The 15477-nt window shown below is 50.0% G+C and overlaps 1 protein-coding gene across 2 annotated transcripts in view; it reads right to left on the reverse strand.

The window, feature by feature from the left end:
• LOC311511395 (opioid-binding protein/cell adhesion molecule homolog) overlaps positions 1-10344 on the reverse strand; it is a 705875-nt gene extending 695531 nt beyond the window's left edge. For both annotated transcript variants that reach the window (XM_084611958.1, XM_084611957.1), the window contains exon 1: positions 10098-10344. In XM_084611958.1, coding sequence (XP_084468084.1) covers positions 10098-10158 — 61 coding nt within the window. In that variant the 5' untranslated portion in view covers positions 10159-10344. The remainder of the gene's footprint in view (positions 1-10097) is intronic.
• Between the last annotated feature and the right edge of the window lie 5133 nt (positions 10345-15477).

Here is a 15477-nt window from a genome sequence, read left to right on the forward strand (position 1 = left end):
GATTGGTGTCTGCAGTGCCTTATTCACTACTAGCCCCAGCCTTTAAGACAGCATAGAAAATCCCTTGAAGTCCCTCTCACTCATATTGAAATGACACTAAAGCGGAACGAATGCACTCTAGGTATTTATTCCCAGGCTCAGGGATCAGCAGCTCCCCATCAGTCTGGTGCGCCACCCCCCTCCCGGAGATGAGTGACAGGCCAAGTAACAGGCAGCAAAACCACTCTCCAGAGGCAGAGCTTGAACTCCTGTCTCTGACACTGCTGGCGTCAAGCATCCCGGGGCCAGATCCTCAGCTGGGGTAGACGGGGCCCAGCTGCAGCAGTAAGGGATTGATAGAGTGAGGGGAGCCCATTTCAGGGACCTGACATCACTCCGTTCCCTAGGCGACTCCATGCTCCATAGCACCATCCTGAGAAAGATTTTGCAGCTCGGTTCTCTGCAGTGGGGAGTGTCTGTATGTGGGGGAGGAAAGGGGGCATCCCTGGGAAGGAGAGAGGCATTGTTCACCCAGTCAATGCCAGCTTCCTATTTCTATGCCACATTTCAAAGGCAGGCACCCCGAGTAAGGATAGACTCTCACTGGTTTGTGTCCCAGCTGTACACAGGGCCAGTGTTTCTCTGAGAGCATAGGGCAAGGGCTGGCAGTGGCCACACACCACCCTCGTTCCAAAACACATGATCTCCAGCACCAGATGGGTTTGGTAATAATGATAAATAACCCTGAAGGATAAAAGCCCAGTTGAGTCCTGTCTAGTGACCCCAGGCAAAGCAGAGGTGCAACGAAGGGGGTCATTTCTCAGAGAAAACCCCATCTACCTACCTCTCTACTTCCACTGCCCCCATCACCATCACATCGGAGTGCCTGACACGTACTGACGAATGCATCGTCCCAGCACCCCCGCAGTAGAGAAGTGTGGTTATCCCAGCGGTGCGACTGAGGCACTGACAGATTAAATGACGTGCCCAAGATCATACAGGGCACCTGTGGCAGAGCTGGTAAAAGAACTTGGCTCTCCTTAGAACTGATCCATTGCCATGAGCACAAGACCGTCCTTCCTAAGCACCTTCTCTGCTGGGTATAATCTGAAAGGCCTCTTTATTGTCTAGGATAGTTGGCAGCGCTGGGTCTGGGATAGCAGAGTGTGGGGATCTGAAGGGTTAAAACTGTTCTTCTCTAACAAGAGTCACTAAAAACACTTCCAGCTTAAAATTTCAGTGTCACAGGGGTAACTCAAGCAGAAGAATTCTCAGTACGCAAGACACACCAAAGCAAACCATTCCAGACCACAACCTATCATACTGACCATTATGGTCTCATTGTTTCCTCCTTGGTCTGGCTGTATCCCTCTGTTGTCTTGTCTTATGCTTCAACTGTAAGCTGTCTGGGGCAGGGTCTGTCTTTTTGTTCTGTGTTCATACAGCGCCTAGAACAATGGGGTCTGGGTCCACGGCTGCGGCTTCTAAGCACTATGATAATACAAATAAGAAATCAGTGCACCCAAGCAGGAAATGCTTTGCAGTCAGCTGCCCCTATTGAGCCGTGATGGATCAGCAGTATTGGAAAAGAGCATGCAGAGCATGCAGGTGAGTCTGTAAAAGGAGTGTGGTGTCCATCAAGTTGTAGAAACAGAAGAGACAGGCCTTCAAAGATAGCAGCTAGCATCGCAGAAGGGATTCCTGGCTGCTGGACAAGGACCCCATTCCCCTTGGCCCGCTAGCTAGCAGTCTGAGGAACAGACCCTGTGTTACACATTGCACACCCAACTACGACCTTGGATTACACAAACACCCTAATAGAGGGGCAGGGGATGACTGCCGCTACCTTCCTCATCCCAGCAGCCGTTAGCCATATGTGTGGCGCATTTCAAATGGGGCTGGAGAGCAAGCCTGCCACACACTCACCTCGCAGCGGCAGCTCCTGTCCCATGGTGCTGGGCCCAGCTCCCCACTGTGGGCTTAGCAACAGTGCACTGTGACTCCATGCACCACGCTGCAATGCGACTCACTCTAATCTGGCCTGGCTGTCCCTCCATCACGACGTAGGGGCAACCTCACGGGGTTGCAACCTCAGGTGTCAGGTCAAAGATCCAGAGTGAGGAACCAAGCCTAGTCCCGCAGTCATGGAATGGGAGCCACCGCTGCTGGGGGAGCGTAGGGCTGGCTCGGACCCATCCTTTAAAGTATTCCTCTGTGTCTGTGACTCTTTTCCCTTTCTTGGGCACTTTCCCACAGTTTTGTGCATCAGAATCAAATCCAAAATCCTCTCTGCAGAGACTGAACTTACAGAATGCACTGGTGCCTGCACAAAGGACCCGCCCTCCCTGGAGGGAAACAATTGACTCCAGGACACACCAGGCTCCGAGCTAAATCTGGCTGACCTCCCTGATCCCTGTGAAAGGCAGATGGGAAGGACAGCCTCTCTGGGCGGAGGCCTCTTGCTTTCAGATCCCTGGGCTCTGCTTACCTGCCCACAAGCGCAAATCTAAGAGGTCTTCAGTGGGTCAGGCCAAGGAGCACCAGCTGGTGCTGTGCTGTGTGATGTGATCAGGCATTCTCAGCCAGGCTGTGAATGCAACACAGACCCGCACAATTCTTGTGTGTCAACTGTGGCATTCCCAGCCGCCCGGAGGATGCTGACTGGCCTTGGGAGGTGCTGACGTCTATGTCTCATGATAGGCAGCCAGGAAGGCGGGCGTCCATGTCCGTTCTTCAGTCCCATGCTCAAGCCCATTTGTATGACTTGCTAACTCTTGTCAAGCATCCTCAGCTCTGGGGCGGCTGGGCTGAGCTGGCAGGAGCCCGGCCACAAGAAGGGCCTGTGGGCTGGCATGCTGGCACTGCGTGGAGGGGGATTGTAGCATGCAGGCTGCCATTGCAGACTCAATCACATCCAGAACGGCGCCTCGGGCACAGAAAACAGCTCCTGGGCGGCGGAAGTGAAATGGGCCACCCAGGGGAATGCCCCACTCAAAAAAATGAGGAGACAAAATCAAAGCAAAATAATTCTCCTTAGCACTTTGCAGCTTCAAAGCATCGCACCAACAACTAATTAATCCCTGAGAGGAAGGGAAGTATTGTAACAAATCCACGGCCATGGCTGTCAGTGCGCCTCACATCCCCACGGTGACAGCAGGACGAGAACTCTGATCCTGCCGCCCTCCCAGTGCCTGCCCCAGCCACTTGAGCTAAAGCAAAACCTTCCTTTGCAGTCAAGTGGTACTCAGCCCGTGACACATAGGAAAGCAGCTCTGATTCTACCCAGTAAGCAGAAGTGGATGGAATAGAAGGGCCTCTGTGGCCCTGTAGCACAAACTAACCAGGACACTAGAGAGCGGGAGGGGGATAGCGAGACAGAAAAAGGGGATTGGCGTCAGGGACACAAAGGTTATTGGTGAATGTGGGCCCCATTTAAGAGGGGCATGAGCTGTTTTACAAGGACAGCATTAGGGACAGGAGAAGCAAGATAGGGCTGTCTGAATAATTCAATATTCTGTTCAAGGACAGGTTAAAAACAATGTTTCAGGCCAACATAAAAGGAAAATGTTTTCAAATTTGCTGCAAACCGAAAAGTCAAAAAATGTTTGGATTCATGTCAGTTGTGAAGATTTCGAAAAGCTGTTTTGTGTTTTTTTTAAAAAAAAATTCGAGGGATATTCCAAAATGAAACATTTTTCCATAATGAAAAGCCAAAATGTTTTGTTCAGGAAATACTGAAATGAACCCGTTTGATATTTCCATTCTTTTTCTTTTTTTGACCGATACAATTCACTGAAGTTCACAAATCATTTTGTTCAACCTGAACCTGCATTTTTCAGGGGGGGAAAAAAAGGTTTCCCATGAAAAATTTCAACCAGCTCTGAAGCAGGAGTCACCTCCCGGGGTGCTGGAACACAACGGTTGCTACAGTCCCTCATCAACAAGCCAGTCTCAAAGCCATTTACTGGGGCTCTGGCCACCAGGTACAATGAACAGTGCTATACAATGGGAGCTTTGGGGCTTAGACGCACCCTGCGATTCTCCTCATGGTGGCTACAGCACCTCCTTTGAAGCACGGCCATAGCCACTCTAAATGATTCTGGGTGGCATTTGGGAACTAAAGGGTTCCAACTGCAGATAACAGAGCAGAAACAGCGGAGGGACCAGGTGGGTCGCCGACCTAGTTCAACTGGTGGCAGGAAGCAAAGGGAAGCAGGAGCCAATCCCCGGAGCAAAAGGTGGAGCTTCCTGGGGGGGTAAGCCATTGCAGTGGTAGCAGGCTTCTACATGGATTCCTTGGGGTCTGCTGGGATGGATTTATGGGCAGTGGCAGCAGCAGATGGGGAATTCCCTGAGAGGACCCTCGCAGAGATTTCTTTGCCCAGAGATCATGCTAACAGATGTCACCAGGGGAGGGGATGAGCTGCACCTTGTGGACCTCAATCACCTGCAAAATGGAGATGACACTTTCCTACCTGAGAGGTGGGAGAGGGAAGAGCCGTGAGGCAGAATGAATTGCCCAAGGAAGACTCTGGAGATTAAAAGCATTCCAGTACCGAGTATTTGCGAGGGAATTATGGGGCAGAGATGAGGAGCTGGCGGGCAAAACAGGGACACAAGCAAGAAAGGAAAATTTATAGCCAGCCATGAGAGCTAAGTAATAGCTGCTCAGTTCCAAAGCACCATGTTTTGGCAGCAGGAAATACAGGACCAGAGAGGCCCTTCTATTCCACCCCCTGCCATTCATTAACCAAGGGAGCCAGTGCTCAGCTGACAGGCTTTCCTACAAGGATCAGACATTAGGGTTTCAGGGCGGATTTTGCAGGGAAGCTTGGGGGCCAGCAGTCCAGTGACTCCCCTGGCAAAGTATCATCGCTCCACAAATGGAAGTACTGAGGTTGGAGATGGAAGATAAGGAACCTAGTTTGAATAGGGCTGTTGTGTTGGGCTCCCTTGTTGAGCTGGGCCTTTGGGCTGTGGGAGCCCAGGCAAAGACGAGATTTGCAGCATTCCTCCCCAACCCCCCCGGTCATTGCTCTGTTCACCCCACCCAGCTCAGCAGCCCTCCTGGACACAGAACTGTCTCCTCCTCTCAAAAAGCCGCAGCTGTTTCCCCACTTGGTCTAGCCCAGCGGGCTCCTTTCATTCCCAGACTACCCCCAGCCCCAGAGCCAAAGTAGAGTAGCTCAGGGTGGCCTGGTGGGGAGAGACCACAGAATTCTCATGCTATTTCAGCAACAACTCCTTGTGCACAGCACTCCAGCTGGCGGTCGACTCAGCCTGTTCCTACGGAGCCCCTGCTGGATTCTGGATCTTCTGCCTGGATTCTGTGTCAGGAAGGAGGGGGCTCGACATGACTCAGCTTGTCTCCTCATTCCCAGGACAGACCCAGGCTCCGCTGGTTCATCCCACACTCTAACAAGCCTAATGGAGGGGAGTCTCCCAGGTGTCTCAGCGGCAGAGCAGCATCTCACCGTGATAATGTGGGATGGCATCGCCTTGCTATGCAATGACATTACAGGCTAACCACGCCAAGGCATGAAACTGTCATGTGGCCCGATTTTATTGGCAGTGGGTAGCCACTGCCTCAGCCACCTCTAAACTCTCCTGTCCCAGATTGGCTATTGGGATTGCATGCAGTGGAGCTATACAGATTTACCCCAGTTGAGGATCTGTCCCTGAGTGCAGTCTTTACAAAAGACTGACAATGAATGGCCTAACTCTGGTCTCACTCCAGTTTTACACCGGCGTAGCACCATTGCCTTTAGTGGCGTCGCTCCTGATTTACACCAGCGTACATGAAACACCATTCACAGTTACACTAGTGGGTAAGTTCAGAGTAATTCTACTGACTTCAGGAGAGATACGCTCCTCTCCATCGGGACACAGCTTGGCCCTGAACCTCTAACAAGACCTCTGACCCTGAGGGTCAATAGGTGACCATCGGAGGGACTCCTCTTCAAACCCCAGCCTGGAAAGAAGTGACTAACCCAGCTTCCATGAGAACAACTCAAACTGCAAGGGCAGTGAACACGCGTCCCTATGGATAAAGCAAATATCAATGCCAATGGAAACTCCAACACATGCATAGAACGTCTTGGTCACCGATGGAGCTCCCACATCACACCATGGGCCATGCAGAGTAACTCAGGATACCTCACCCCTCCTCCCTCAAACCACCCCCAATTTCTTTATCTGACCCACAACATCCCCCGCCACTTCAAATCATAACTCAGTGCCCAGAGATGCCCCTGCAGTTTGAAGCACTTGCTGTTGGCTTCACAATTAAGTTTCCCACCCACCACCTCCCTGTCTTGCGGCTCCAGGCTCGTTAAAAATCTTCATTGTCCTTCCCATCAGAGAGATTCTGCCTCGGAAAGCAATTTATGGCCACCGACCCCGTTCCCTAAAGGCACCAGGAGACAACAGCATTAGCCTTAGACATTATTCCGAGATGGAAACGTGTCTTACCAAGAAATGAAAAGCTGCAGAGTAAGGCGCTATTTGTGACCGGAGGGGTCAAGGTTTCATTATTGCATTAACCTTTCGTGTCTTTAGACTCCACAAGAGTAAATTGGTAACGAGACGACATGAGCCCCTCTGGGAGAAACACATCTTTCCAAACAGAAGATACAGAAAAGAACAGACGGGAGAGAATGAGTGAGTGAGAGAGAGAGAAAACCTGCAAATAAGCCATTATGGCTAATAATAACTTTGCAATGCTATTTTCTGCAGGAGCCTTCAAGTTGTGATGTTTCCCTTCACTTTAATTATACCTTCTGAGCAAGTTCTCTTCTCACACCTCACACGAGGCACCCTGCAGGATTAGCATAAAGTTCGAGGGGAAGCAGTTTAAGCTCGAGACCTGCTTCTGAATAGCCCGTGGGAGTTTCACATGCATAAAGCATGAGGTATCAGGCTCCCCAAATAATTGACACTCCTAAACAACACTGTGGAACAGGTGCCTGGGGTCAGCAGGCTGGATTCTAATCTCAGCTATGCTGGGCTCCAGTTAGCGGGACTCAACGGAAGTTAATTGAGTTATTCCAGCATCGCTGAAATCAGAATGTGACCCAAATACTGTTGCTGGGTTTACAAAAGCTGGATAGTATTGATATCAGTTGTAATTATGTAAATAAAGATCTTCAAATGTCATGCTTCAGGCCATTAACTGATCACTGCAGAGGTCAGGAAGGAAACTCTTCGTCTGTGCACAGCATTACATGGCTAGCCAGGTGTATTAAAGGGAGGGTATTTGACTTCTTCTGAAGTATCAGTCATTGTCGATTAATGTCGGAGGCAGGTTTCTGGATGTGATGGAGCAGTGATTGGTTCAGTATGGCAAATTCCTATAGTCTGGTTCAGACCACAGGAAAGTCAGGTTAGAGCAGACTGGCATCTCATCAGAATGCAAACGACAGGCTAGAGCTTCAAAGTTCCGCTCCAGAACCAGAACCAAGTTTGGAGTACTGGCCCCCAGGCTTTCGGCTCTCCTCATTACAGATAGCTATGCCACAGCCTGAAAGTTGGATCAGACCCATCCATCATTAGGATAGCAGGGGCCCAGGACCCTCAGAGCACTGCACAGCATCAGAGCTGCAATTCCCAAGTACAGCAGGGCACAGCTCTGCCTGGCTTTGGTGGGCACCTTTACTAGACCCCCGCAACTCACCACTGAGAATTCCCAGAACCTCCCACCAACATTTCACCCGCAGCAATTCCACACCTGTCAATTTGCAATTAAATGGGGCACTTTCACATCTCCGCCTGTGGCACATAACAGTCTCGTCTCCTGTGGGTCTCATTACCGTCGGGTTTAGCATACAGGTGCCGGATGGTGCTGGTGGCCTGCGATACACAAGTCAGACTAGATGAGGGGTTCCCAAACTGGGGGTCGTGACCCTTCAGGGGTTTGCAGGGTTATTAGGTGGGGGGGTTGCAAGCGGTCAGCCTCCACCCCCAAACCCTGCTTTGCCTCCAGCATTTATAATAGTGTTAAATATTTTAAAATGTGTTTTAATTTATGGGGGGGGGGGGTCGCACTGATAGGCTTGCAGTGTGAGAGGGGTCACCAATACAAAAGTTTGAGAACCACTGAACTATATGATCTGATGGCCCCTTATGGCCTTCAACTCTGGGACTCTAAAAGCGGCCAATTCTTCAGTAGAGCTTTTTAGATGCAAGCCACCCTCACTCCTAAAAAGGGGCCCTGTCTTTCCCTCGAAAAACTCGAAAAACGTGAGTTCAAGAAGTTTTCCAGGAAAAAACCCCCTTGAATGCAGAGGAGCTTTGAAGTTCACACGCCCCGAGCGCTGCCCCACCCAGGCTCCTAAGAGCCTCTCTTTGCAAAGTTACAATTGCACCTCTTTTTCTCAAACTGGGGGTCGGGACCCCTCAGGGGGTCACGAGGTTATTACACGGGCGGTCACGAGCAGTCAGCCGTCACCCCAAACCCCGCTTTGCTGCCAGCCTTTACAATGGTGTTAAATATATAAAAAGCTGTTTTCAATTTATCAGTGGGGGACGGGGGGGGGTCACACGCCAAGGCTTGCTATCTGGAAGGGGTCACCAGAACAAACATTTGAGAACCACTGGTCTAGGACATTGGCACAGGCTTGGGCAAAGATTTTTAAAATATTGTGGCAACTAATCCTGCATAACAGCTCTGAACTAGCCAAGCTAGGAACAGTGTGTGACTCATCTTTGAGCAGAAGGCCTCCCCGACGGCAGTACCCACTAAGAAGTGACCAACATGTCCTCTGCTTAGGAGCAAACTTCACAGAGGTTTCTGTCGATAGGTATCAGATGTTGGGCTCTGTCTCGAAGTTGGGGCTGCTATTCTGATTGACCTATGGCCGGTCCAGCAGTATGTGGCATTAGCCTCATAGCTCATGCCCCACTGATTCTGCCCCAAGAGGTATTTTTTTGGTGTAGGAGATCTAACACTTCCCAAGCCTGCCTCCCTGCCCACCCACCCACACAACCCCTGTGAAAAAAATAAAATTGCACACTGACAAGCTATTTAAACACAGAGATCTACCCTGTCCCCCCGCCTTCCCCATGCTAATGTAAATCACAGCCATGACCAAGGAGAGACATTTGGATTACAGACCCAGGATGGGATTAGGACATTCAATTCCCATTCATTTTAACAGGAACTGGGTGTCCAAATCTCTTAGGCAGCTGGGCAGATCTCAGCCTAAAAACACAAACCATCATCAACTTCTGTCGCTTGTACCATTCCCCTGCCCTTCTTTGTCAGGGTTATCCCTCCCATATGGCCAGTGGGGTGGCATATGCTGGATTGTGTTTCGGTGCCCACGCTGAGACCTCGTCTGTCAAGTTTCAGCCCGGAGTGGCTCTCCAGAGGCAAATTACCATAAACCCTATTACAACTGGCGTGTCCAACACCCTGAGCCCTGATGCTAAGCTCCCGGCGAGTGTCGCAAGGAGGACAGTCCGTCATTCTCAGTGTTGCATTAAGGCTTTAGGGAAGTCTACACCTGCTCAGCTTGCTACGGTTGCAGCATCCGTGCCTCTTGCCGCAGACTGATTGCCCAAACCGGGGAACAGTGGCAATGGGTGTCAGCGTGGGGAAGCGAGCCCCAGGGAGGGAAGGAGAAAACAAGACGATGCAGGATTGGGGGCTGAGTCTCCCATAATATGAGAGGGGAAGCAGGTGCTTTGGGAATGAAATGGAGATGGAGGGCACTGAACTTTGAAGGAAAAGGCTCCCCCATTCACTGGGCATGTAATAAGGGGGGAGAGAGAGAGAGAGAAAGTGTGTGTGTGTTACTGAGAGACTTCTCCGGAGCATCACTGTGCCTGGAAATACCATTCAGCTAATTCCTGCGCATGCAAGAGCCTCTTCTCCCCACGCTGTTCGGACAGCAGCCGGTCTCTCTGCCAGCTCAGCACTCACTTGGGAGGCAGCAGCCTAGGCATAGATCTTTGAACCCAGCTCACAGTGGCTGCTAAAAGCACTCTGCTGCAAAGCAACTCCTGTGTGTGTGTGTGTGATGCACATACCGTTTCGTTCTCCCTCCCTCTGGTCTAAGATCCATGCATCCCTTAGACGGACAGAGAGAGGGGAAAAAAAAAACAATTGCCGGCTGTACCTGGGATGAAGAGCAGGGCGGTTGTGGCTGTGAAGACGATCCAACAGGCAGGATGGTACATCTTGGAGCTGCGGGAGTCTGGAGGCTGCTTGGCTTGCTGCTTCCGCTGTTTCCTCTGTGCTGAATTCTGAGCAGGTTTAAATCCAGTGTTTGCAGAGGGAGGGAGAGTGAGTTAGTGAGCTGGAGAGAGAGAGAGAGAAAGAGAGAGAGATGGGAACAGGCAGGCAGTGTCTCTGATTTTTCCCTGCACATACACACAACTAGCAGAAGAAACACCAGCACTAGTCTGTGCAGTGGGGAGAGCAGACCTCCTACCAGGCACTCATTGGTTCGAGCCTCCTGAGTGACACACAATCACCCGCTTCTTCTAGAGGTTCCACTCTGTGGAGCTCACTGCTGCCAGCTGCCCCCTGGGTGCACCTCCCACGTGTGCCCCTGGGTCCTGGAGGGGGCTCTGTGGGACTGGCACAATGGCAGGGCAGGGGAGACTGATCTGCTGCCAGCAGCACCGCACTAGGGGAAAGGAGTGCGCACAGTGCCACCGACGCTCCCTGGGCTAGTTCTCGGTCAAGGCTCTGAGCTGTCCTTCATGCAAAAGGGCTGGGGAACGGTTCATCAGATTAGATTGCTTGGGGATTATAACTTGTTGCAGCCATTCCAAAGCTGCTGAATGAGTTAGAATCTAGAGCATGCCTGTTGCCTCCCATCTGTCCGCCTCGCTCCCCTTCACCCTCCGTTTCAGCCACGACCGTTACAATCGCGGTAGGGTTTCCACTGCAAGGTACACGCACCTGGGGGCTTCTCAGGGTCAGGCACGGAATGCTGAGAGCCCCCAGAGCTAGAGCTTTATAACCCAGCAGCTCTGCCAGCTGCCAAGGGAGGCGGATTGAGCAGCCCCACATTTTAGCACCTGGGCGTCTTTTAAAAGAATCATAGAATCGTAGGACTGGAAGGGACCTTGAAAGGTCATCTAGTCCAGTCTCCTGCACTCAGTATTATCTAGACCATCCCTGACAGGTGTTGGTCTAACCTGCTCTTAAAAACCTCCAATGACGGAAATTCCACAACCTCCCTGGGCAATTTATTCCAGTGCGTAACCACCCTGACAGTTAGGAAGTTTTTCCTAATGTCCAACCTAAACCACCCTTGCTGCAATTTAAGCCCATTGCTTCTTGTCCTATCCATTCTCCTTGTAACAACCTTTTATGTACTTGAAACCTGTTATCATTCCCCTCTCAGTCTTCTCTTCTCCAGACTGAACAAACCCAATTTTTTCAATCTTTCCTCATAGGTCATGTTTCCTAGACCTTTAATAATTTTTTGTTGCTTTTCTCTGGACTTTCTCCAATTTGCCCACCTCTTTCCCCAAATGTGGCACCAAGAACTGGACACAATACTCCAGCTGAGGCTTTATCAGTGCAGAGTGGAGCGGAAGAATTACTTCTCGTGTCTCGCTTACAATACTCCTGCGAATACATCCCAGAATGATGTTTGCTATTGTAATACAAACAATTAATAATGCACAGAGAGTATCTTGCATTACTGTTTCCATGGGCAAACAGAAGACTTCAGTCTCCAGGGCTGTCGATGCCTCACCTTTCACCAGACTAAACTCACTTTGAAAAAAGGCAACAACCCCTTCCCCCACATACGACAGCTGAGATTCTTGCCCTGCTGCCTGCTTCCTGCAGATAGGCAAGGTTCAAACTCACGTATGCAAGTGGTTTATCAACATAGAGAAGACACAAGATGGATGGATAAGTTGCTCAACTCTCACATTGCAGAATATTGTTCTGTCCTGGATGGATCCAGGTTAGGCACCATGCTGGCAAGGCTGAGTTTGCAGCAGATAGAGCTAAGGAAGGAGGTCAGGCTGCCAGTGGAGAGGAGGAATATCTGTCTCCTCTCCATGCACCCCCTCTGGCTGTTTGAAGAATCGGGCAAGGAGGACCCAAATGGAGCCCATAACACCACCACTATAACACTTCACCATAGCAAAGCACCGTACTAACATGAGAACGAACCCTTACAATACTCGCTGTGAGGTGGATAAGCATTAGGATTCCCATTGTACAGATGGAGAAGTGAACTAAGGGGTTAAGGGAATTGCCCCAAGTCAGAGAATGAGTTGGTGGCAGAGCTGGGAATAGACCCCAGGAGACCTCACTCCCAGTCCACTGCTTTATAGAGCCCTGTGCAGGACTATTGAATCCTCCTCCTGCTATTACGGAAGCGGGTCCTGCAGGATGCAGGGGATCTCAGTCGCACTGCAGGGCTCTACTGTTCTAGACGCTTGACAAGATTCTCCCTCGGAACTAGACATAAGACTCTGCCACCCTGGGTTCTAAGTCCCTGCCCTGCTCTAATGGCTGGAGACCACCACAAAACGAACATGATTCAGATTGCAAGGCCAAGCACTCCAATGTTAGGAAGTGCCAGAGGTAAGGTTGTTTGTGCAACAACATTCAACAAGTGGGTGTAAAACAAGTGGGAGAAAAAAAAAAGATAGGAAAGATGAGGGGAAACGATTTGGCCACCCCGTGCATATTCATTACAATACTGCCTTGAATTACGTGATCACGTGCTGTTTGTTGTGGTCCTGTCTCTTCCCTGCCCCTGGCTCCTTGTGCCAGTCCCATTCTCAGACCCAGTCTCCACTCCCCAGGTTTCTCATTCCAGTCCAAGTCTCCTTGCCCAGCCAGGCCTACTCTCCTGCTCTGGGCTCACTGTCTGAATCCCAGTCTCTCCCAACTCTCAGGATGTCTACATTGCCCCACAGTTTGGATAGGGGTGTGTGTGGGGGGTGAATAGCAGATGCATCCAAGTATTGTGCTGTCACGTCACACGTGGATGCTCCCAGGCACAAACTAAAAGGTCCCTACTTCATGTTACTGACATCCCATTTGAAGAGGACTATGGAAATGCAAATTAGGAACCTTTTAGTTCGAGCCACACCATCCACACAGGGGAGTCACAGCACAGCACTTTGGTGTGCACTGCTATTCACGCCCCTGGAGTCCCGCTAGTTTTCCACCTCCCCACACACAGTCCGAGTCTCCTTGCCCAGCCTGCCCCAGTTCCCACCCTTCCACCCCAACTCCTTCTCCAAAGTCTGCTTGCCCAGCTAGTCCTGGTTCCTCATCTGATTTGTCTCTCCCCCATAACCCAGCTCCTTGTCCACTCAGTCCAAGTCTCCCCTCCCCAGCTCCTCATCTGATCTCAATGCCTCCCCCATTTCCCTCACTGGCTTCCAGTCTCAGCCTCCCTGCCGAATCAGTACCAACCTGCCCTTCCTACTGGTTCACAGTCTTCTTGGGCAACCAGTCTCCCCGCGTCCAACTGCCAGCCAGTCTTGGTCTCAGCAGGCTTTCTCTTCCCCCGCATCCAGCTGCTGCCCCCTCTGCATTCGAATCACATGGCGTCTTCCTCCACACTGTCTGGGTGCCAGCTACAGGAGGTGGCGGGTGTCACTGATAGCATATCAGAGACAGGATCCCGGCTCTCCATTCTGGTGCCCTGCCCCTACCTGGAGCAGCTGTTCCAGGGAAAGTCCTGCTGGGCCCTGGGCTGGAGCGTGTTTAGTCGCTCAGTGAATAGTGCAAACATGCTCTAGTCACCACAAGAAGCTATGAGAGACTCGAGCATGCTCAGTGAAGGTGGAATCTTCAGTGGTTTTATCTGCTAAATGCTAGCATGTGCAAACTGTTGCAATTTTGCAAATTCAAAGTCTTATAATTTGGGCAGATTTGGGCAGATTTTCAAGGGAATGGCAAAGGCACATCCCTGATGCAAAGGCCACCCTCCACCCCCTCCAACCAAATTTCAAGCTCCTGTTTTGAAGCATGGGGACACTAGAGCATTTCAAAGAGAAAGGTCTCAAGATTTTTTTTTAAACATGGGCAAAACAACAGTTTTCCATAGCCTCAGAAACAGTTGAACCATCTCACCTGAAAATTTCCCAAAAAATTCAGCCTGACACAAACACCCACCATGGAAAACTTCAGGCCAAGCAGTTAAAGTATGGCAAAATTATAAGCAATTGAAAACAGGGTCTTGTAATGGGAAATGTCAGGCAACCTTAATCATAAACAGTGCTTCCAGCCCTTCTTTGTTGATGTCTTTCAGAAGGAAGTAAAGGACAAAATTATATGATGAATTCCAAAAGACCCTATGCCCTCCCAACTGCCCCCCACCCTCCGAAAAACCCTGGAGGTATTAATCATCTAATAAAAATAATTTTCTCTTTTCTCAGTTAACTACTTTTTAAAGGATTTTTAATACATTTCTAATGCACACAGCCATACACACCTCTGCACACTGCCTTAATCCACATGCAGAGGACAGAACTAGAATGTGCTTCAAAACGGTTACGGCCCTAAACTAGAAATCTATTCCCGACTCTGCAAAAGACTTCCTGTGTGGCCTCAGGCAAGTCCCTTAAATCTCCCTGTGCTTCAGTTTCTGAATCAGTAAAATGGGAACAACAACTGTGATCTAGCTCTTGAGAAATTAAGAAGCTAAATCCATTACAGTATGCAAGGCGCTCCAATTGTTGTTTTCAAAAAAGGGGGGGAAAAGAAAAGACATAAATATGTATTTCACAAGAAGAGCTTTTCTTGGAGATGTGGGGAAAGGGTTGTTTGGGTTTTTTTACATTAAATAAAGAGACTCCAGACTGCATACTTAAATTTGACAGGCAGCACCAGCTCTGAAAGAAAACATTATGGTATGCTGGGTGCATTTAAACATGATTTTTAGATGTGCGTTTTAGGGTGTTCTTTTCAAGCTGCCTCAATGCAAATTTATTAGTGGGACCAGTCTAGTCACTTGGGTAAATAATACACTATCTTAAGCCTTCAGAGAAAAAAGACATTCCACCTCCCCACCCCTCTTTCAGAGCAAAAAATTACAGGGAAAAAAAAGACATCCAAAAAGCATTAATATCGGTACAAGACTACAGAAAACAGACACTTTAGAGAGATAAGAGACTTGGTGTTCTGGGCGTGGATTGTGTGCAAAGCAATAGGACTTTGCCTTGATCCTTTTGCTAGTTTGTGTCACTCCCCTAGCATCAGAGAATGGTTGTGTGTGTCTATAGTACCTAGCACAATAGGGTCCTGGTCTACGACTGCAGCTTATAGCGTGTGCATTGTGGTAGCACCTAAGACGTCATGATAATGGGGTGAAATCAGATGGTTGAGGAGGAACTAGGGATCTAAACAGGGAACATGTAACATGCTGGCTAAGTATGCTTTCCCCTTGTAATGGACGCTCCACATGGAGGACAACAGCCTACAACTGCTACCAGGTAATATGTTTCGGTTAAGTGGAAGAGGCCCATGCTTTCAGGCTGAAGGTCTGGTCCAACTGATGCCCCGGG

The sequence above is a fragment of the Lepidochelys olivacea genome (assembly GCF_965140295.1).
Source record: "Lepidochelys olivacea isolate rLepOli2 genome assembly, chromosome: 22".
Classification (NCBI taxonomy): Eukaryota; Metazoa; Chordata; order Testudines; family Cheloniidae; genus Lepidochelys; species Lepidochelys olivacea.